The following is a 21,457-nucleotide window of genomic DNA, read 5'->3' on the forward strand; positions in this document are numbered from 1 at the left end:
AGACGATGTCAAAGGAGAAGGGAAGAAGGAGGAGGAGGAGGAGGAGGAGGAAGGGGACACAGCAGTGAGTTTTAACGACCGCAGGATGTGTATTCCTGGAGACAACAGGGTTATGTCCTGGGACTACAGTGTACAGATGATGAGGAAGAGACAGACGCACTGTGAGAGGCAGGAACAGCATTTTCACCACAAGTCCTTAAGAGAGACAGTGGCGAGGTTGGGGAGGTGGGGAGGAGGAGGAGGAGGAGGAGGAGGAGGGGGACACATCCTAGCAACAGCGCTCAAGATGGACAAACATACAGAGTCCTGAGCAGGTACAGTGTGCACAGGATTAACCCTCAGTGTGTATTAACAAACACCACCCAGCTACCACCACATTGGTTCGTGTCAGTCGGAGAAGCCCGCTCGCCGCCCCCCCCCCCCCACTGCTCCGCCACCTCTCCGACCCCCGCCCACAGGCACTGAGACTCTTTACACACGCACAGAGGACTCGGGTGAGAGCGCGCAGCCGGGATTTGATGCTGATCAGTGAGGCGGGGATGGGCGAGGGGACGGCGACGCTCGTATACAATCAGGTTAGAAGTCTTTGGTTAATGTTGGTACCGCAGGAGAGCGGGATGCGACAGCGCGCCGCCATGTGGGAAGAAGACAGGCACATACCTGTACCTGGTAAAACAATATATATATTTAAACAAAAAACAATAATAATAAAAAAGGATTGTCAAACTTAAAAAAGTGTTCAAACGTGAAGGGGTGACACTAAAAAACTGAGATTTTGGATTCAAGAAAATGCACAATTAGCATTTATTTTCCTGCACTTTGACTAATGGAAACTAATTTCACATGACCAAATTAGCCTATTTATTCTAGCATATTGACTTGTGGCGTCTCCCCTTAAGTGACAGTAAAAGAAAAGTTTCATCTCAAGTCACAACTAATAATTCCTGTTCAGTGCTGCTAGGTCAGTGTGCAGCAGGAGAACAAACATTCACCAGTACTGGTATGTATTCTGTCTCCCCCTAGTGGCGGCTTGTCCCACAACCCTTCGCTAAGTACAGGTGTGAGCGGGCTTCTCCACTGACACAAGTTTGAGTATTAGTCATTTTTTTTAATAATTTTTATTTTTTTATTATTATTTTAAAGATTTTCCTTATTTCATAAGTAGATTAAAGCAGGTTTCACTCAGTATTGAGTTAGAAATGAGGTATACAACAGCTCCTTTTTCCTTACTGGTGCTCCACGTGTCCGTATTAAAAACCAGCAAACCAGTGTGGTGGGTCAACATACTATAACTCGGATCTCGGGATCAACCACTGAGGCGCTGAAAGCCAAGGCAGTGCCAAGTAGACGGTTCAGAAGAACAAAAAGCCGAGACCAAACTGTAGTTTTACCAAAATACAAAAAAACGAAAAGCTCGCTTGGCGGCGCCTTGCTTAAAAGGCTCATCAGTAGAGAACATCCCTCCAAGACAAAAAAACAAAAATCAGTACTCTCTTGTCTCGCCCCTTAGTTTAAAAATCACTCCAAACACCTACTGGAAGATGGGGAAAGATGCACCATAATGGTTTGCAGACTGCCCTCCCTATTCTCTCGTTATAAGACACACACACACAGACAGACAGACACACACCTGCTGGAATTATTAGTAAAGCTTTTCTCACAGGCATCCTCAACCTGTCTGAGTCACACCTAAAAAATAAAAAATAAAAATAAAGGTAGCAAAGTAATCATCCCACGCTCTAAAATGCCCGAAGTACACTGTATTGTTTCAGTGAAAACAATGCACCAGGTGAGCTCGGCGGCCAAGCTCGCAGTCACTCACTCTCTCACACACACACACACTTACACACACACAGAGAATAATAATGCTACAATGCTCATGTCTTCTACTTAACAATAAGGCATAAATGATAATGTTAATCTTCTTTGTCAAACTAAGAAAGCCAGTGATCTTGCCCTCTCACACTATACAAAACAATTAAAGGCATTAAAGTAATAGGTCTTTTTCAACAACAACAACAAAAAAAAAAAAAAATAATCTAATGATTGTTAAAGACAACACAGCAAATAAAGTCCACGATGACCCAACCAGAACAAAAAGAAATAAAACACCTAATAGAACGATTAAGATCAGATGCTTGAGAGTCTCCTACCGACCACAGGACCTGTCTGCGAGGAGCGCGTGAACGAACGCCTCCCGTTTGACCTGGCGAGTCACGCTCTAATATTTCTTATTTTTTGGTCTTGAGAGTTTTAAAGTTTTTTTTTTTTCTTTAAAAAAGCAGAAAGTTTCAGGGGAGATTTTTTTTTGTTTGAGTAAGCATGATAAACACTACATTCAGTCTTGATAACATACTGGTTCAAATATAAAATATGAATATCTTACAAGTGTTTATATATATATTTATATGTATAGAATTAAGAAAAGATCAGTTTCTCTAATTCTTAAGTCTTTCCTCAGATAAATATTTCAGTAACATCCTATGGTGCCAACGGCAACTGGTTCATCTTGCGAGAAAAAACTCTTAAGAGACCACTAACAGCACTGGAACAGGGCCGAGCTCCTCAGGCCCTGACAGGGAAACCAGCAACACGAGCAGCAGCCAGACACCCACCAAGCTGCAGAGAGAAAGGCTTTTACTTTGGCAAGAAGGATTCCAAAATAATATTCAAACCTGGAAATACCCCATAAATAGTAGTACTAGAAAATAGCAGTAGTAGGTTGTCCTTTTCATGTATGGTTTCTTTTAAATGGTTCATCAGTATAAAGTGTGAATGGCGAGCCAGACAGTACTTATACATTCTACCATGTTCTATACACAGAAATGACTAAAGGTGAACCCTATGTTGAAGTGCTGCTGAGGTATATTCAGTCAAAATAATTAAAACAGAAAAGAAGTACACAAGACGATAACATGGACAAGTTTCACTGCTTACAGTCGCGATTAATTAATAATCAGGGTTGTGATTTGTTTAGTCAGTTGGAAGCAGAACAACGCTGCTCTTGTGTGGGGTTTAACTGAGCGTTAACCCCACACCGTGTTGGGTAAGATAGGTTTGGCAGGTTTTAAACTAGTCCACAGACAGATTTCAGGAGCAGCATATCGTTTCCTAACATGCTGGTTCAAAATGGAGGCGCTGAGAGGAGGTGAAGTTTGTCGTCTGACGATCGGAGCTATGCATTTACATAGGTGAACCCTCCGGCCGGGAGGGGCTAAACTACAGAACCCTGATTTTCACAGGATGCAGTCATAAAGCTATTAGAAAGCATGCAGGCCTCTCGACAGCTCAACTCCACCGGGAGCTTCAGCAGCAAGTTGTTAAAGCTAAGTTTCTGTGATCCGTATCCAGCAGCACCAAATCAGAAAAATCACGTTATCGACCGAAGTGGGAGAGGGGGGAAAAAAAAAAAAAAATAAATCATCTGTGGAGAGCGGAGATCGTGTGAACGGCAACTCGTGTGCTCAGACAGGCACAGCAACTACTGAGGAAAACCACTTTGGTTCAAGCTGTTGTTTTATGGCTGAATATTAGCACAAAACCAAAAAACAGACCCTTTCCATTATGTTTCAGAAAAGCCCAAAACTGCTACCACGACAGATTAGAAAGGGAAACAGGCCATCAAATGGCTCACAGAAACCCAGATTAAGAATTAGGGGGGAAAGCCCCAGAGGTTAAAAATAGTTTTTAAAAAAGAAAATTAAAAACAAAAAGTAAAAAGAGACTACTTTCTCGTGCCCCCAACCCACCTATCCCACCCTTTTTGGTCAGTTGTGCTGCCAATTCAAAATTAAGCAATGAGACACTTGGTCAAATTAAAAAAAAAAAAAAAAAAAAAAAAGTGATCTTTGGAAAATGATCATCAAAATATTGCATTTCTATATTCTGTTGACAATGAAGAGAGATTTTGTACTCATAAATATATCGACTAGACTAAGCTTCACCGACTACACACAGCAATTATTTTAACAAATATTTTTGGTATATCTTAAAGTACGTAAGCCAGTCAAACGACTGCAGACAAAATAAAAATAAAAAAAAAGACAGAATTTCATTTCTCCCGAAACAGGCAGACTGCAGCTCTTCAATCCAGTTTTTTGGTACAGATACTGTGCACAAGTAGATACGACGGTACTACCATATAAAAAAAAAAAAGAAACAAAAAACACAACACAATAAAACCCATCGAGCCACCGCCACCACACGTTCGGTGTGTGACGACCACGTCCCATGACTAGTCCTCAATGAAAACAGACCGCAGAGCCTCGTGGGTCAGAACTTTCAGCATCCGCCCGAGCCGTCGACAACACATGCAAACAACTACTCTCTACCTCTGAATCCAAACATAATGTACAGTTGTCCCAGTGGATCACAAACCAAAAACAAATCACCCTTAAACAGACGCAGGACTGCATGCCTGCAGCTCACTTTAAAGCTCTCAATGTCATGTTTTCATTTTCCGTCAGTGTCTAAAATCCACGCCGTCAGACCGTCATTCTACAGAAGCTCGGTGGCTACTTCTCCACCACGGCAAAATGTAAAACTCAGTGTTTCCAGAAGAGAGACTCAGAGAGACGCACCGGGTCCCTCCGACCCTTAAAGCAATGATAACCTTTATATCGGCCACTTATTACTTGTTTTTAAAGCCTTATAACCACGATTAGAAAGTGATAGTTAAATCTTAACTTAACATCAGACTTACAAAGTTCTGAAAGTGTCAAAAAATACAGACAGTAAAGATAAAGAAAAAAAGTTCTCCAAAATATAGCTTTGATATGATTTGCGTTAGAGGCCTGTCCAAAAAAAAAAAAGAAAAGAAAACAATAATACCCAAAAGAGACCATTAAAGATAGGGTGACACACAAAACCCCGTTAGTGATACTGAACATAGTGAAATTAGTAGTAAATCTGTTTGAAAGTTAAAAGACAAAAGTTTGTTTTTGGTTAGAAGTATTTCAGAGAAAGTCCTGACCTGGACAAAGGTGAGTATATGTACAAAACGTGAACGGCTCGAAGGTGCCGAGGACATTTTCCTCCCAGGACACTCATCAAGGTTCACGACGAGCGGCAGGCCAACAACAACAGTGTCCATCTGGCTACTGTTTGTGGAAAAAACATCCAAGAATCAGAAAGGATAAGAAAAAAAAAAATTAAGCCCAACCTTTTTTTGAGGTTGTTTTCTTTTTGGTGGCAGCAAAAGGATTAAATAATGGTAGATACAATGGAAAGTTTGTTGGGTGGTTAGTGAAGCACAGAGCCTATCAAAGACCCACCCTATTCCCTACATGGTGTGATAGGAGTAGTGCTCGAACGTAAGAAACAGGGCGTTAATTGTGGATGCAGCCCAACTGGCTTCACTGAGCCTTGGAGGCAGTGGTTATGGTCGAGGCTTGCACAGGCACAGCAGCCGAGGTGGCTTGATGATGATCATCGGCGGTGACCTGAAGCCCCCCCGCCCCGGCCGACACCAGGCTGACGGGGTTGCTGGTGAGCAGCGACAGGTTCTGGGGGTTCAGGAAGAGCGGCGTGGTCACCAGGTTGGGCGTGTTACCAGCAGAGGTGTTGGCGAACAGCAGGTTGCCACCGTCCAGAGAGGTGATGGGGATCGTGCCGCCCGATGCCAGTGCTGCGGAGGAGACAAAGAAACTGTTGGTGTACGTGGAGGAAAGGTGGAAAGCATCCGTTTTGGTTTATGGAAAACCAAAAAAAAAAAAAAAATGTTCAGGGAGAAAATGTTTCATTTAAAAAACGCAGTCAAACTGTTTTAGTGTTCAGTTTTTTTTCTATAATCAAAATGTATTATCGCTCAGCAGGGATAATTTGTCTGTTAATTTTCTCCCAGCAGGATGAAACATTGAGGGCGTGGCCCGAGACGCTGTGTTCTTATTAAATGAATTACATCCTCATTCAGTGCTTTCATTACACACATTACCTTGATGGATGTTTATTTGCCTTTTTTTAATTATATTTATGTTCATTTAACTACTCCTTAATTTACTTAGCCATTATATTTACAGATTCAAACATTACTCTGCTTCCTAGGTAGTCATTTTGGCTTTCCACATAGATGGATATAGAGAGAGATGGAAAATCAAAGCTAAAATAATAACGAAATACAATTATTCTGCAATGAAATAGTGTGAAACTTCCTCAACCATTACTGATGAATTAAAAGATCATCCAGGTCATGACATATCTAAAACAAAACTAAAACTGGACTTTTCTTTAAGACGTTTCACCACTTATCCAAGTATCCTCTTCAGTGAGCCTCTTTGGGAGTTTAGGTTTTTATTAGTAACATCTGTGAGTGGTGCCCACCTGAAACTCACTAGGATCTGTTAACAACTAAATACTCGGCCCCAACTAAAAGATGTTGTTCAGATTGACCTGAGAGGTGTTCTGTTTTTTTTCCCCTCACGATGAGTGGTTCCCTAACATTAACATTAACAGACAGAACTCTCCAGACTCAAGGTGAAAATTCAGAAAAGTCAGTGTCTGGCTGGTAATGCGTCGTTAGAGAATCACTAATCTTGCAAAGAAGACAACATCCAGGTTAACCCGACCCTCTAATCGCAGGTGAGCAGAGGTTGCGCTGGACTTTTTCGTTGTCGGTCATTTTGACTGACAAGGTCATAAAAATCCCGTCATAATCTATTTGTACCCGTCACTTTAATTTTTTTAAATGATAAATATTCAATAGCATATCATTTTCATCAAAGTTTCATTAACTTTAAGTACTTTTTTTCAGAACAGTATTTACTTTAAATGGTAACAAAAAAAAAAAGAAGTTTCGGTTGCCGACACGTCTTGTCCGTACGGGACTGCTAGACTAAACGGCTCTTGAAGGTTGAAGTGCTTCGGTGGCATGCAAATTCCATTTTGGTAGCCGTTAGCTGCATAGACATCTATACATATTTACTGTATATGGTCTATGGTTAGCCGAGCTCTGACGTGTGCACCAGTGTAATCGGTGTACCAGGAAATCGTGCACCGACAAAAGTTCCGCGATGTTTGGAACGCATACTTCGATGAGAGACAAGAGCCAATAAATAAGGTCACTCGCCACCAAGTGGTCAGGGGTGTGAATTGCAATCTGTCAGAATGACGGATGGCCTTCAGATTTTTCCGTCATATCCGTCAATGACGGAAAATATTCAGTTAACGCGACCCCTGGTCATGAGCAACCTATGAGCAATCAGCAACCCTAGTCATGAGAGTTTCAGGTGTGCATCACCCACAGATGTTTCCAATGAAAAGCTAAACTCCCCACCAGTCATTTAGAATAAAAGACGCCACTTGTGTGATGGTGGAGCGTCTTCAAGGAAAGCGAACAAGTCCCGCTGACTCTGTTATAGCTTTGTTTTAGGTTATAGTTGGGAATACCAGCTCCATACATCACTACAACCTACAAAAGTGGATATATGTATCGTCTCAGACTAAAAAAACTCAAAGTATTTAGTGTGTTGTCATGGCATTACCTTGAATGGTAGCCAGGGTACTGTTGCTCATGAGAGCAGGACTCAGCGCACTGCTGAGGCCACCAGGAGTCAGACTGAGGAGGGCTCCCCTGAACACACAGAAAAGACGATTACAGGTCAACACACAAGACACCAGAACAACTGGGTGAACTCAACAGAACTAAAAGTCAGATTCTTTGTGTAATCATGCTGCAAACTAACCCTGGAGAGAACTGTGAGGACGCCATCAGTCCCGGGTTGAGCCCGGCGGCAGCAGCAGCCATAGCCGCGAAGCTAGCGCTGGTGGGTAACTGGGCAGCACCCTGCAGCGCCGCAGACAGCCCCGACGCCGCCACCATCACCTGACCCGTGCCTAAAGCGTTGGCGAAGGATGTCGGGGCCTGGGTGACGATCGTTTGCGCGTGAGTGCCGGCCTTGCTCTCCGTGGTCGTGGAATGAATAGTCGTCGGGGAAGGGCTTAAAGACGGAGAGCTGGTTGCTGTGGTAACCATAGGGGTAGTGGAGATGACGGATGCAGTGTTTGTGCCTTGTTGCAAAAAAATAAATAAATGAATCAAAGTCATTTTCTGCAATTTACATACAAACGTTTGTTAAGGCAAACACACACACACACACACACCTGTAAAAGACAAACTGGAGACGCTGGTGCTGGTGAGAGGCATCACTGGGTTTACAGTCAGAGTGGTGGGCGTGTTAATAGTTGGGCTGCTCACAAGGCTTGCTGTGCTGGCCACCTTGACGACAGAATGAGAGCGAACGAGTTACACATCATTTAACAACAGCTACGTACACATTATGATGAACCTTGTGACACTGTAGCCATAGGACTTGCTGCTAATGCTCAAATATTCATTCTCAAGACACAGAAATTCAAATGTAAAGATTCAACATGGTTCCCTTCACGTAAACATTTCAATACAAGCTTCCTTACCAAAGGGCTGCTGGGGGCAAAGATAGTTTTGATGGGGGTGTTGCCTCCTGCCATGTTACTGCTGGGTGGGTTAATTCTCTTCTCTTTCTGTCGGCGATTGCAGAACCAGACCCGAATCACCTCCTTCTCCATGTTCAGCTGTTCAGCAATCATGGTGATCTCCTCAGAGGTAGGTTTTTGGTTCTGCTTGAAGAGGCAAAAAGACCAGGGATTCCCTGTCAGCACTGAGGAGACTAATGTGCAGTTTTTCCCGACAGATCATACCATGAATAAACTTAAATACAAAAGAGTTTCCAGACGTATGAGTTTCTCACCTCCAGAAAGCTCTTTTCTAAGGCCACTCGGATGTTGGTCTCGATACTGGTCCTTTTCTTCCGTCTGCGGTTGATGCCCTCTATGCCCATGCCCGGGGAGCCCAGGGCACTGGGGCTGGACAGGGCCTGGTCAGATGTCAGGTTCTCTGCACAAACAGTAGCGGCGAAAAGGAAGGGAACGGAGGTAAAGACGAGGTATGACACACGACCCACCCTTTAGAAGAAGTGGAAGAGTAACCCGCTGATCATTCAGGTGGGTTCAGGGACAAACCTGCATCATTGAGCCACTTCTCCAGCAATGGCTTGAGTTTGCACATGTTCTTAAAGCTCAGATTCAAGGCCTCAAAGCGAGAAATGGTAGTTTGGCTGAAGTCATTTCCGTACAGCTTCCCCATGGCCAGGCCGACATCCCCCTGTGAGCGGGACGGAGACAAAGAATGACTCAACGACTCTCCTTACAAAAACTTCAGCGTGAAAACATTGACCTCTGTCGATCATTTAGATCTCCTCAAACCTCCTACACACACCTGCGTGAAGCCCAGTTTGATACGTCTCTGTTTGAAAGTCTTGGCAAACTGCTCCAGCTCCTCCAGATCACTTGGCTCCTCCAAAGTGGGAGTGTCCAGCCGTTTGGGTGGTGTCTGACTGTGGGGCAGGGACTGAATAGGTGTGGCTGCTGTTGTGCGGGTCGGAGTTGCAGGCTGGAGAGGGCAGAAATATAAAGGGTTACAAGTCCACACAGAGGAGTAAGAATTAAAAAAACAAACAAACAAAAAAAACGAGAAAATCTATAAAAGTGTTTTTTGAGGTAATGTTTTTCAAAACACCTGAATTACAGCACAGCCTGTGTAACTGAAGCACATTTCAGAGTTTAAAAAAGGTGCTTGCATCATTACCAACCTGAGTTGCAAGGGTGATGCTTGGTTGAGTCGGCAGGAGGTTAGCTTGGCTTTGAGGTAGTTGAGTTAGAAGACTCTGGGCTTGCAATATGCCTGAAGAGAGATGTGGAGAGAAGGAAAAATAAATAAAGCCTCAATGCCGACCCAGTACTTCGCATCTTAATTCAGCATGTAAACCAGGCAGTGGGAGTGTTTTGACTTACCCTGTTGGGCCTGCGGTGTCTGTGAGATGATGAACTGAGTGGTCTGCAGTGGCGTGGCGATCGGGTGGCCGGGTTGAACCAGAACAAACTGGGGCAGACTTAGATTCTGCTGCTGTAGCTGCTGTAAATGGACATCAATATGGTCATGTAGATTTTCTTTCTCCACGGCAACATAAATAAATAAATAAATATTAACGCACATGGCCCACGTTGTGGTGGGGCCATTACAGCAGAATCTGTGACAACTTCATGCTGAGAACTAAGATATCAGATTTTCAGATTTATTGTAATAAATGAGGTATCGTTATAACGTCAGTAAACAAGAACCAGCTAATGGTGATATAGATACACATATAGAGGAGTCACCTATGTACATAGAGAAATTCTCCTGGTCAAACCAATAACCTTTTTCAAAAATCAAACTCAAACAATCACATTTGCATATTTTCCTTATTCCTTACTGAACAGCTGCCTCACTTGTGCACAGAACAAGCCTTCATAATATTTTGAAGACCTGAATACCATCTGAAAAATAACATCACTGATACTAAATGTAAATGTAATTGTCTTTTTTTACCTTATAAAATACCCAGGAGTTGTCTGCTGTCTTGATTTGAAAACAATCTGAAATGTCAAATCCTCCAAACCAACTGTTGAAATTATTGCACTAAAACAAAGTTTAACTTTCTTAATTATATATACAGTTTTATTTAAACATTTTTTGTTATAACTGTGAGTTAAAAAAAATAAAATAAAATGCATTTTTTGTTAAAATATTCTTCAGGATTTGCAGAGAGTCATACAAATGTGTGGTTTCTTACAGGGGCGATCTGGATGGGCTGTGACAGGGGCAACTGGGTGATAGGTGTCGCTGCAGAGGCCGAGATGCTGGCCCCGGTGGTGCTGTTCTGCTGGCTGGTCGAATGCTGCACGGCTGCAGCCAGGAGCTGAGCTTGGGCCTGCTGGATCAACAGCTGCTGCTGCGCAGGGGTCAGGGCCAGCTGAAGGGACGTCCGCACAGGAACACACATCGGAGGTGACAGAGAGGGGAGAGAGGAAACGGAAGGAATACTGTTAGGCATCACCACACGTAATTGTGCAGTCACCAAGGTTTTGGCTTCGATGCACATGCAAAGTTTAATATCAAACAATACTAGAACAGAAAATGACAAAATAAACTCATTACTCTTGCTTTGGTTTAGTTGATAGGATTGTTTAATGCATTTGCCTACGATATTGTTTCAACGGCTGCTCTAGTTGTAAGAGCTCCATCTCCATTTTTATTTTTCTGACTTGTGTTCGTACACCTTTAAAAATGACTGTTTATGGAAATTTATCTGTTGGATTTAACTTTTCACAAACTTTGGCTATCGTGGCAACACAAACATGAGCCGTCAAGGGCGAATGGAAACAAGGATCATGCAGCTGAACCAGGCACGAGTGCAACTGAGGATGTTGATGTCATGTTGAAACTCAAACCCACATGCAAAAAGGCCACCGCATTCAACTGTATGGTCTTCTCAATGACAGTGAGGATGTGGACAAGAACAGTGTCGCGTGTCTGGCCCCGACAATGAATGCGCAGACACACGCTACGTCCAAACATTTTTTATTTTTTTTTGTTATGGGCGAGTTTGGATGTAGACTAACGACCACAGGAATGAACAGGCACACAGGCAGAGGGGACACCAGCTTCCCGTATCGCATCACCACCCAATCTTTCAGCGAAGATTGGCCGTGTTGAGGTGTCACCCCCCAGGATACATGGCTATGACTGGTTTTTAACTCAGCGAGGCCACTTACTCCAGCAATCTGTCCCCCGGCCAACATTAACTGGGTTTGAGGCAAAACGCTCTGCTGGACGGAGGTCGGAAGAGCACCCGAGTCTTCCGACTTAGACTAGTGGAGGTGAAGCAGAGAAGGGGGGGCTTAGAGGAAATCTTCTTATAGCGGAGTCTTAATTTCATGTCATAGATGTTACCGTGAAAATGAGATCCAAGATATAAAGTAATAACATAAAGTGCTCGTATTATGCTCTTATACCGGCTCATAATTGTATTTTAGGGGTCTATTAAACCTGCTTTACATGCTTTAATGTATAAGATGCATGTTTTTCTCATTCTATAGTGCAAGTCGTCTTTTGACACTGCCTGAAACGCTCCGTCTTAACACTGGCATTCTCTTTAGAGCATGTGTCCAAAATGCAATGCCTCCGACCATAACTAGGATCTGGCTCCAGAGAGCTCATGATGCTTTAGCTACGGCAACAACAGTGTTAGCTCTGCCGTACCAGTCTGATAATGGCAGTGGAAAAAGAAGCCGATAGAGCCGAACCCACCTTCGAACACTTCTGTACTAGTTTAAAAACTGCTGATGAACAGCGGCGACAATTAATTTTAACCACCGGTTCTTCACTTTAAAAAAAATCAAAGGGAATACACGGCTGCATAGAAGGAAACGGCATCTTCTCAAGATGAGGCAGTAATAACCACACTCGCTTGAGGGCATGCCAAACTGGCTGCTAGCCGGTTTAGCATGTTGCATATGGACGCAGGTAAGTAAGGCAAGAAAAAGGGCTTGACTGCTAACGGGGCATTTCAGGAGCAGTGTTTCCATTTGGCACGGACTTCAGGCTTTGTAACTTTGCAGACATAGCACACTTAAGGACAAGGAAAAAAGCATAACACGGCCTACAAAGCGTAAAACTGAAAAGACAATGGAACATCTCATTCCGCGCTACCTAGGTGACTTTCTCAAAAATGAGCCTTTAGTCTCTAAAGCAAACAGAGGAATGTGAATTAAAGAGGCAGCGATATTAAAGTGGGCGATTTAAAACGTGCTGCAGCCTTCAGAGACGAGGCGGGAGAAGGGAGGGGGAGAGCCGAGATGCTAATTAAAATAACTGTTATGCAGCGCATGTAAATTCTGCATAGATTTGCATATTCTCGGCCATCTGTTTCCGAGCAACCGCAGAGCAGCTAATTAGCATACAGGGTTGATTAATCTGCCTTGTTGCCAGGCGACACCCAGAGAGAGCCTGGCTCATTTAAATGAACTCTTTCTGCTTGTGCATGTTTAAATGCCGATGAGCGCACACACCTCTCTGTTCAAACTTCATACTATATTTTATTAATGCGCTAAAACAAACCCATGACATCACATTAAATAGTCCGTCTGCTCCTACCACAGAAACAGAAAGCCAAAAAGTCACTTGAAGGAAGGTCTGTGTGTGTGTGCGTGCGTGATGTGATGTGGGTACCTGTTGGAGGAACGCTTGTGCGTGTGCATTAGTGATTGCACTTGTGGTTGTCACCGCCTGCCTCTCAAAGTCCAATCCATTGGTTTGGATTCCTGGGGACAGAAACACACTTCATGAAACGCGCCGTCAGAGGAGTTCAAAGATGTTTTCACTGTGGTTTAACTGGCAAAACACAACCTGCGCTGTTGTTAGCATGGTAAAAATGAGGAACAAAATACCGAAAGCCCAGTAGACTTTAGAAAAGCAAACAGTTTTCAGGTGCAAGGAAAACATTATTTATTTTTATTTTTTATTTAAAGTGGCAGCATATGTAGCAGCTGCACGTAACGACAGAATTATTTAACACAAAACCTGGAAGCTTTGAGTATCTTTAATGTCAATTTATTTCAAACTGCACGACAGTAACATATAAAGCGGTGCAGCGAATCTGCATTTGTTCCCTGAGCTTCAGAATTTGCATCACAGAATCACCGAAGCATTGAGACACAACAGAACAGTTTAATATTAGATGTACGCAAGTGAGGGAAACTGTGCTGTCTGAGGTAAACACTTCATTTGACAAAGAGGGACTTCTCACAAGGATTCTGGAAAGCTGCCATTCCACCCCGTCCTCCCCAAAATGAGTTGATGCAAAAGTGGAGAGCAGCAAAGGGGTTTCTACGATTAGCTAAAATGTTGAGAGAACTGCTCGGTTTAAATCTGAAACCTGTTGAATGAGGAGGTAAAACCTGACACATCCTGTTTTCAGACACGACATAGAAAGAAAAAAGGAGGGGGGAAGGTGGGGCTGGAGGTCACTCACCGGTGTTGCCGCCATCACTTTCCATTGCACATTTAGTAGTTTCTGACTGATTATTCACTTTAGCATCTGAAAGAGCCAGACAGAGACACAGCAGTGAGACACACTCACGCTCACTAAAAACGGACTCGAGACAGTCTCGGGTGATTTGAGGGGTGCGCTCACTTCTGTCATCTGAACATAACCCGTAATCGCACCACGTCTCGCAGCCTGCGACTGCATTTCCATCACATTCAAAGCAGCAAACAAAATCAAATTGCCGACACAAATCCACAGCTCTTATGGTCACACGTCAGGGAGAGGTGATGTCACATTAATGCAAAAAAAAAAAAAAAGCACAATGGCGACAGAACCAGCTGAGCAGCGCCACAACCGTCGTCAGATAACTCACCCGCTCCTACTCCACCTGTGTTTTCCAGCATGGTCGCTAAACCAATTAAGTAAAAATTGCCTCCGCCGGGGGCGAACCCGACTGACGGGGTATCCGGCGCTTGTCGTCCTCCTCCCACCGCCCCCCCCTCCTCCTCTCTTCACTCTCCACTGGTCAGTAGCGAACTAGAGTTCAACACAACCAGAGCAGCGCACAGACACAGTGGCAGTGTCCACCACACGGTTCACTGAACAACACTGGGATACGCACACTGGGAAAGCCAACAGGGTTTAGGGCAAACAGCTCTCCTTGCCTCTCTTTTCTTTTCTTATAGCTCTGCCCCCTTTCTCTTCTACTGTGCCTACTCTGCCTTCCCTCTCTCTCTCTCTCTCTCTTTCTCGTTTGCCAAGATTGTCTGAAAAAGTTCACCCTCTCCTTCTCTTGCTGGAATGAAACAAACGACAAGTGCAGCTGGCGGCCTCCTCCAACTCCTCCACCGCCGCCGCCCTCCTCCTCCTCCTCCTCCTCCTCGTCTTCCAACTCTATAATGAAGCATAATCAGTATTCAGCTGATTAAAGCCGTATGCAAATCTGCTCCTGCCTCGTTAGCAATGCAAGGCTTTGAAGTCCTGCGAGCGACGCATTTCACACCGGCTCTGAAAGCTTTCTGCATAATTTAAAACCCCCTATAAATATTTATCAGCTCATTAGCATATTAATTGGATGGCTTTTGGAGGACGATAAAAAACAGGGGAATAAGGACGACAGAGGAGAGGGGAGAAGAAAAAAAAAAAAAGTGCTCAAACTAGCACTTGGCGCAGCAGAGGAGAAGGGAGGCGGCGGCGGCGGCACAAGACCAATTACTGTGCGAGTGCAGTCCCAAAAAAAGTAATTAGCTAAGAGCAGGTAAAGGGCTGAAGATATCCCAGAATGCAGTATGAGGTCTGTCAGCGGTGGTCTGAGCATGTTAGCAAGGCAGACTGCATTAATGGAGCGTCTACCGACTGCTCATTCGGAACATCTCCGGGATGACCCGGCCCAACTCCTGAAAAAAAAGGAGGGGGGTACGAGAGGGAAGGGGGGAGTCGCTCAATCGGAAATAAATAACTCCACATTAATCCACCACAAGCCTGTCATTACCGCTAGACCCCCTGTGGCTAAAGCATTCCACGGCGAGCGACCGGAGGAAAAAGTGGGTGGCGGGGCTGCAGTCATCAATGTTTATGAAGTGTTTGCGGATTAGCATATTTAGATTAGCTTTACATTCCATTAGTATTTCACTCTGGGGCTCTTTAAAATTCACTTTCAGCGTGAGCCGGGAGTTAATGCGGCGGGGAAGCGGTCCGGTCGTGGAGCTGCACAGGTGTCCAGTGACTGATTAGACTGGAATGCGTGGCTGTATTGTGGTCTGCAGGGGAAGGGGCTTAGCAACTAAAGCCGCCACAACAACAACTGCTCCGGACTGAAGCTCCAATCAACTTCTTCACTCATCCCGCCGCTTGATGAAAAGACATTTACATACTGAACTAGTTGACCCACGTCAAACGATGCCAAAAGGGTCCATCTTCAGTCAGCAAGCAATAACAGCTGTTGTAAAATGAAACTACAACTGTAATTAAATAAAAAAAATAAAGGGTAGTGGACTTGTTGGACATTCACAACTCAAGTGGTCTCTACAGTTCTGTAGCCAAGTATTTGACCCACTGTTGGCCTTCTGATTGGTCGCCTGACCACCAACCAGAGAGCTACCACACAAGTCCAGACTTCCAGCGTCATGTAAATGCAGACAGCAATGTGATTCTTCAAAAATGTGAAAAGCAAACAGGCAATAAGTGTCTGTACCAGGTTGTAGTTTTTCTTGCGTCTACACAACATTAGCAAAATTGCGAACAGCAGCGTCTTTCTACAGGAGTGGACCCCGACACAGCGTCCTGTTTGTCTAACCTAGCAACAGTAACACAGGAAGAGTTATTTCACAAAGGGCTGCAGCTCTCTGGTCTGCGGTCAGCAGACCAACCAAAAGGGCGACAAAGAGACGGTTATAGGACGAGAGGTGATACGTCTTTAAGGAAACTCAAGTTCACACCAGCGCAGTTGCCTCTGTTCAAGCGTTTCTTGTTTCATATACCATGACCTTTACAGATACCACACTCATTTGAACCAGTTGATGTATATTACGGATAAAAAATAAAAAAAAATTTATTATTTTAATTTTTTAATTGACCTGGCAACTATTTTCTCAAATAATCGCTTGGTCACAATTTCCCAAAGCCCTAAATGACCAACAATTCAAAGTTCAAGGATAAGAAGGTTATTGTGATTCAATCCAAACAATCACAATAAAGAGATTTATATTTTTATTATTTACTCAGTAGCTTTAATTATCCATTTGCATACATTTCAACCCTTTACCCTTATTTCTAGGCATCTATTACTTCTTCTCTACTTACGTGCTACCTTAAAGATGGCGGCATGTTGATTATGATCAGCCACACACCATTTTGTTGTCGTCCTATTTGTGTACGCCCCTAGACATAAATATGTGAGAACATTTTAAACCAGAAGACACGACTGTAAAGTAACACTGGTGCAGTTTTTTAGTTTGACTCCAGACTAATGTTTAGTTAAGGGTCTGTGGCAGGGTATGTACAGATGCCACGCTAGTGTTAAAAGTCGGAGAGAGGTCGCCCCCGACAAAGCGTGCCCCGAGAGAGGTCAAGGAATTAGTTCGTTCGCTAGCCAAATGAGAAAACAAAGTGAGAAGTGAATGCAGAGGCAGCTATCAGCGGCGGCGCACTCCAACAACATGTACAATTACTCGGTTGAGTGGTTTGCAAAACCTTGCTATGGAACAATGCATTACACAAATATCCTGCCAAGAGAATTTTAAATAGGTATCTCATTAGCGGTGTAATATGGGAAGGCTGGCTCAATATCGCCGAGCCCGCTAATGCGAGAGGAGAGATTCAACGTGAGACATGGCAAAAGCTTAATTAGCACATCCACATTCAGGCCCTACGACCTATATCGTTCATCTTAAAACGCAGAATACATCAAGACCACTTCTCTAAATGTGGATCAGTCTGAGAATTAGGCAGATTTTGGAAACGGCGATGATGTGTGATGGTGACGGATAATCGTTCAGTTTGAGGCAATTAATAACAACCTAAAGATTCCTGGTTTAATGCAGCATCAACATGAATATATAATTATTCTATTACGAGTAATTAACCCAAACTGTCTGACAACAGAGAGTGGAAACAGAGACTCTGGACCGAGCCCAAATGAGGCAAGTACAGGATGCAGTGTAATTTGATGAACAGTAATGGGGGCTAACACCACTGTACTGCTACTGTGCTATCTCTCTTGGGTGGTCATTAGCCAGCTGTCTATAGGCTAGGTGGAAAATTCAATCCAACCAAATTAAAGTGAAGTGTCTCGGGGAAGGCCAGGAGAAATATCCAACCATCTCCAATCAGCACATGCTGGAGGTTAGACGCACGATTCACTACAACAGTTTGCTGCACATATGCATTTACCAAGAACTGTATTTGCATTAACTTCTGGTTATTCGTGTGGTTTGTGCCTCACTTTCTTGTAAACGCAAACAATTTTTCCCTGACTCTATAACTCAACAATTTAGCCCCATCTATTTAAAAAACAAGGCACATTTTTGCAATATTGTTGTTGATTAGTCTGAATATTTTCTCACAAAGACCTGTTTTAAAACTGCTGCATTCTGCTTTAAAAAAAAATAAACTTTTAATGAAATGCTGGCCAAGGTTTAGTAGTGAGCTCGACACATGACAGCCATAAGGAACAATATGGTAGTTGTTTGTTAAATGCAAACTTGTAGGTCATCCACCGATCATCCAGCTACTTTTCCTGAAAGCCCTCATAAAAATGTAGATTATATCTCGTATCAGCCACAATTTTGGATCTTTACTTTCATCCGGGGTTTATATTTTCTTTCAGATGTTAAGAATAAAGCACCTGATAAAAGCTGTTGTGTTTATCGGTCCTCAAGAAGCCGTCTGTGGTGACAAAGGCCCGTCTTTTAGCCGAACGCCTGCGTTACATATACTAAGGCGTTCCGGCTTTTGTGTCGTGTACTCATGAATAACTCACTTTACCAGAGATCACCTAAAACAAGTAGTTATATTCCTGAGGAGACACCGCACAGCCAGCGCTTATTAGTTAGGGTTTTCTTCCTCCACAGTAAAAAAAAGCTTGTCTGACTGGAGCCTTCATGGAGGCCTTCTCAGTACTTTGAGATGGCATGTTCTGAATTTATTACTGCGAATGATGCATTATTCATAACAACCGTGTTTACATCCATGAATATTCATGATGGAACTACAAGGCAGGAATGAGGGTGGAACTGTAAAACTGATTAAATGAGAAAAGTAGAGTGTGAGGAAGACAGAATTATTTCTCATCTGTTCTTTAAGCAGCCCAGTTTAATAAGATATTTTTTTTTTTCCCCTCCTGTAAGTCAGTCTATTTCCATACAGTCACACAAAAAAATAAATGTACGCATCTATTATTTTAAGGCGGTACTTTTTTTGGTTTTACCTAAAATGACTGTATTAACACATGAATAATGCAAAATGGCCTGTAATGTAACACTACTGTTTGCTGTGGGCAAAGTTTACCCTGTGATTCTTCTACTAACAATGCAGACAAGGTATGAAATGAGTGTATTTACATCACAAAGAATACTTAACCGAAAGCCGGCCCTGAGGCACGAAAAACCTGATTTAACTATTAAAACAAATCAAGCAAAAACATACAAGAAGCCACATTTCCATTCAATATTCCGCTTTGACTTGCAAAGATTCTTCAGCGTGGTCGGAGACAGACAAAGTCATGTCATTTTCAAAAAGTTTGACACACAGAAATTTAACTACAAAGACAAAAACTTTTGGTTAGATAATGAACACCCATGAAGAGCTGCTACAAGTGAATGCACGCTCCTTTAAAAACAAACTTGTAAATGGAAAACTTAATTAGAGTTCAAAAAAAAAAAAAAAGTCCCATCAAGCTGTGTCTTGCCCGCCATGAAGGCAGCAGAGGGAATAATAAGAGTGCCCTGCCTGTTATTACTGTGGCCTTCCGGAAGTGGGCCTCACCACCCTCTCTGTGCCTGGAGGGGGTACACACAGGTACAGTCTCTGAATTCAGCACGGCGCCAGCGAGCCGAAACTCCTCCAACAAAGAAAGGTTGTCGCAGGTATACACCAACTTTATTGAAACAAGCAATAAAAGCTGCGCATATGAAATAAAATATTCCGATAATTTGGATTAACCAACGTGGTGCCAGGCTACTCCCACCTCGAGATAAAAAAAAAAAAAAAAAAAAAGTGGTCGGTCGGCCCAACTTCGGTCCAACTGTACTTTTTTTTTTTTTTTTACACCTTTTTTACATAACGCTGTACAAAAATACAATAGTTGTGTTTAGCAGCTAAACACAACTATTTACATTTCAAATAAAATAATAATAATTAAAAAAAACAACTTAAACTTAGCTTCTGGACGACTAACTTGTGGTCGCTTAGCAACTCAGAAGAGAGCCGTATTTAAATCAAACGGTCGCGTAATAAACAGTAGCTATTGCTTCAACGTGCCGCGTTCGGTTTATTGTGCTCCAGCTTCTGGTCGGTTGAATATGCTGAACTCCGCACTCTGGCTCAGGCAGGCCCGCATGAATAACACAACAGGCTGCTGTAGCTCCACTGCGCCGAGCACAAAAGGCTGAGGTAAAAAAAAAAAACGCTCTGCTACAAAATCACGTCGAGCTGAGGCACACCGAGCTAGACACTTTAACGCGGAGCCAGGTGTGCTGTATTGAGTTTTATTTCCTCCCAGTGAAATAAAAATAAAACAGCACATGAAAGGGGAACAAGCCACACAGCTACTGCCCGGCCCGTCAAAAATGAATATGCAAACCTCTTTCAAAAGCTTCAGTGTGTGTGCATCAACACAAAGCCAAGCGCTAGCAGGGAAGCTAACGCTAGCTCGCTAGCATCCTCAATTCAATCAAACTGCGCCCGTGAAAACATCTAAATGTGTCATAAACGGGCCAGAGCCGAGACGGCGATTACTAATAAAATATGCTAAATTGTATTAGTCGACAGAGGTATGAATATGTAGCGGCGCACGGCCGTCTAATCACACAAAGGGGGGAGGCATGTTTCCATGTAATTTGCCGTCGCACTGCAATAGCTCGTTTCCTCCTCTGTCAAATTACAGTTGGCTAGCTGTGTGTAAACTAAAACACCGCTTCGCGTCGTCCTCATCTGCCAGTCAATCTGCGTTTCATCAGTATCCCGTTATCATAAATTGTGAGTAACACAGTTTGAATATGAGTATGAATATGTAAAATGCTGTAATCATTACCTGGTCCTGAACTCTCATCTTGACTCGCTGCTCCTCCGTCCGCCATTTTGAATATTTAACCCGAAATCCCAGCCCTGAGCCTGGCAGGCAGACACACACACACACACAAGAACACACACACACACACACACACACACACAAGAACACCCACACACACACAAAAACAACACGTGCACGAAAACACTCACACGCACACACACACACACACTAAGGAGAGCGGAGTTTGTTTGGGGCGTTGTTAGCTTTGCCTTATTTACATACTTAAATAATAATTTATTTTTCTCACACTATAGATTTAGATCCACACAGACCATGAGCTGGACTGAACGGTGCACCTGCACTCTAAATGTATGGAAAACAACAGCAATAATAATAATAGGTAATAATAATAATACGGTAGCATACTTTAACATGCTTTAAACTGTTTGCACTGGACTGACTCACGGTTCAAAAGTCTAATTTATTTATTTACCACGCACAAACATTCAAGTTTGCCATCTGCCATGTTTATGTCTGATTCAGACCCAGCCTTTTAGACAAAAATAGCAGAATAGTTAATATTAACTCAACTACAATTAGTCACCACTTACGGGCTAATGTTAAACATTTGTTGCAAAGTTGTGACATAAAAAATAAACAAATCATGTAGGAGGTTATTACTCCAGAAAACTGGAGATTTAATTGAAAAAAAAATATATATATAAAAGTGACAAAACGCGACAAAATATAAAGACTACGCAGAAGAAGAAAATACTTTCTGCTGTGTGAATAGTGGTTGTATAAACTTATGGATATTTGTTTAAGT

At 43.1% G+C, this 21,457-nt stretch overlaps 1 protein-coding gene across 1 annotated transcript; it reads right to left on the reverse strand.

Annotated features, from left to right (window-relative positions):
* Positions 1-464: 464 nt before the first annotated feature.
* On the reverse strand, positions 465-20,698 carry pou2f1b (POU class 2 homeobox 1b; the record flags this gene model as incomplete). Its single annotated transcript, XM_084544861.1, has 16 exons — positions 465-5,626; positions 7,479-7,567; positions 7,680-8,004; positions 8,098-8,212; positions 8,410-8,595; positions 8,724-8,878; positions 8,995-9,136; positions 9,251-9,424; positions 9,624-9,715; positions 9,826-9,946; positions 10,403-10,432; positions 10,647-10,826; positions 11,629-11,724; positions 13,085-13,176; positions 13,887-13,952; positions 20,653-20,698. The coding sequence occupies 16 exons, from the start codon at positions 20,696-20,698 to the stop codon at positions 5,355-5,357; spliced, it is 2,181 nt and encodes a 726-aa protein (XP_084400987.1). The 3' UTR covers positions 465-5,354.
* Positions 20,699-21,457: the final 759 nt, after the last annotated feature.

This window comes from Chelon labrosus, assembly GCF_963514085.1.
Source record: "Chelon labrosus genome assembly, chromosome: 5".
Classification (NCBI taxonomy): domain Eukaryota; kingdom Metazoa; phylum Chordata; class Actinopteri; order Mugiliformes; family Mugilidae; genus Chelon; species Chelon labrosus.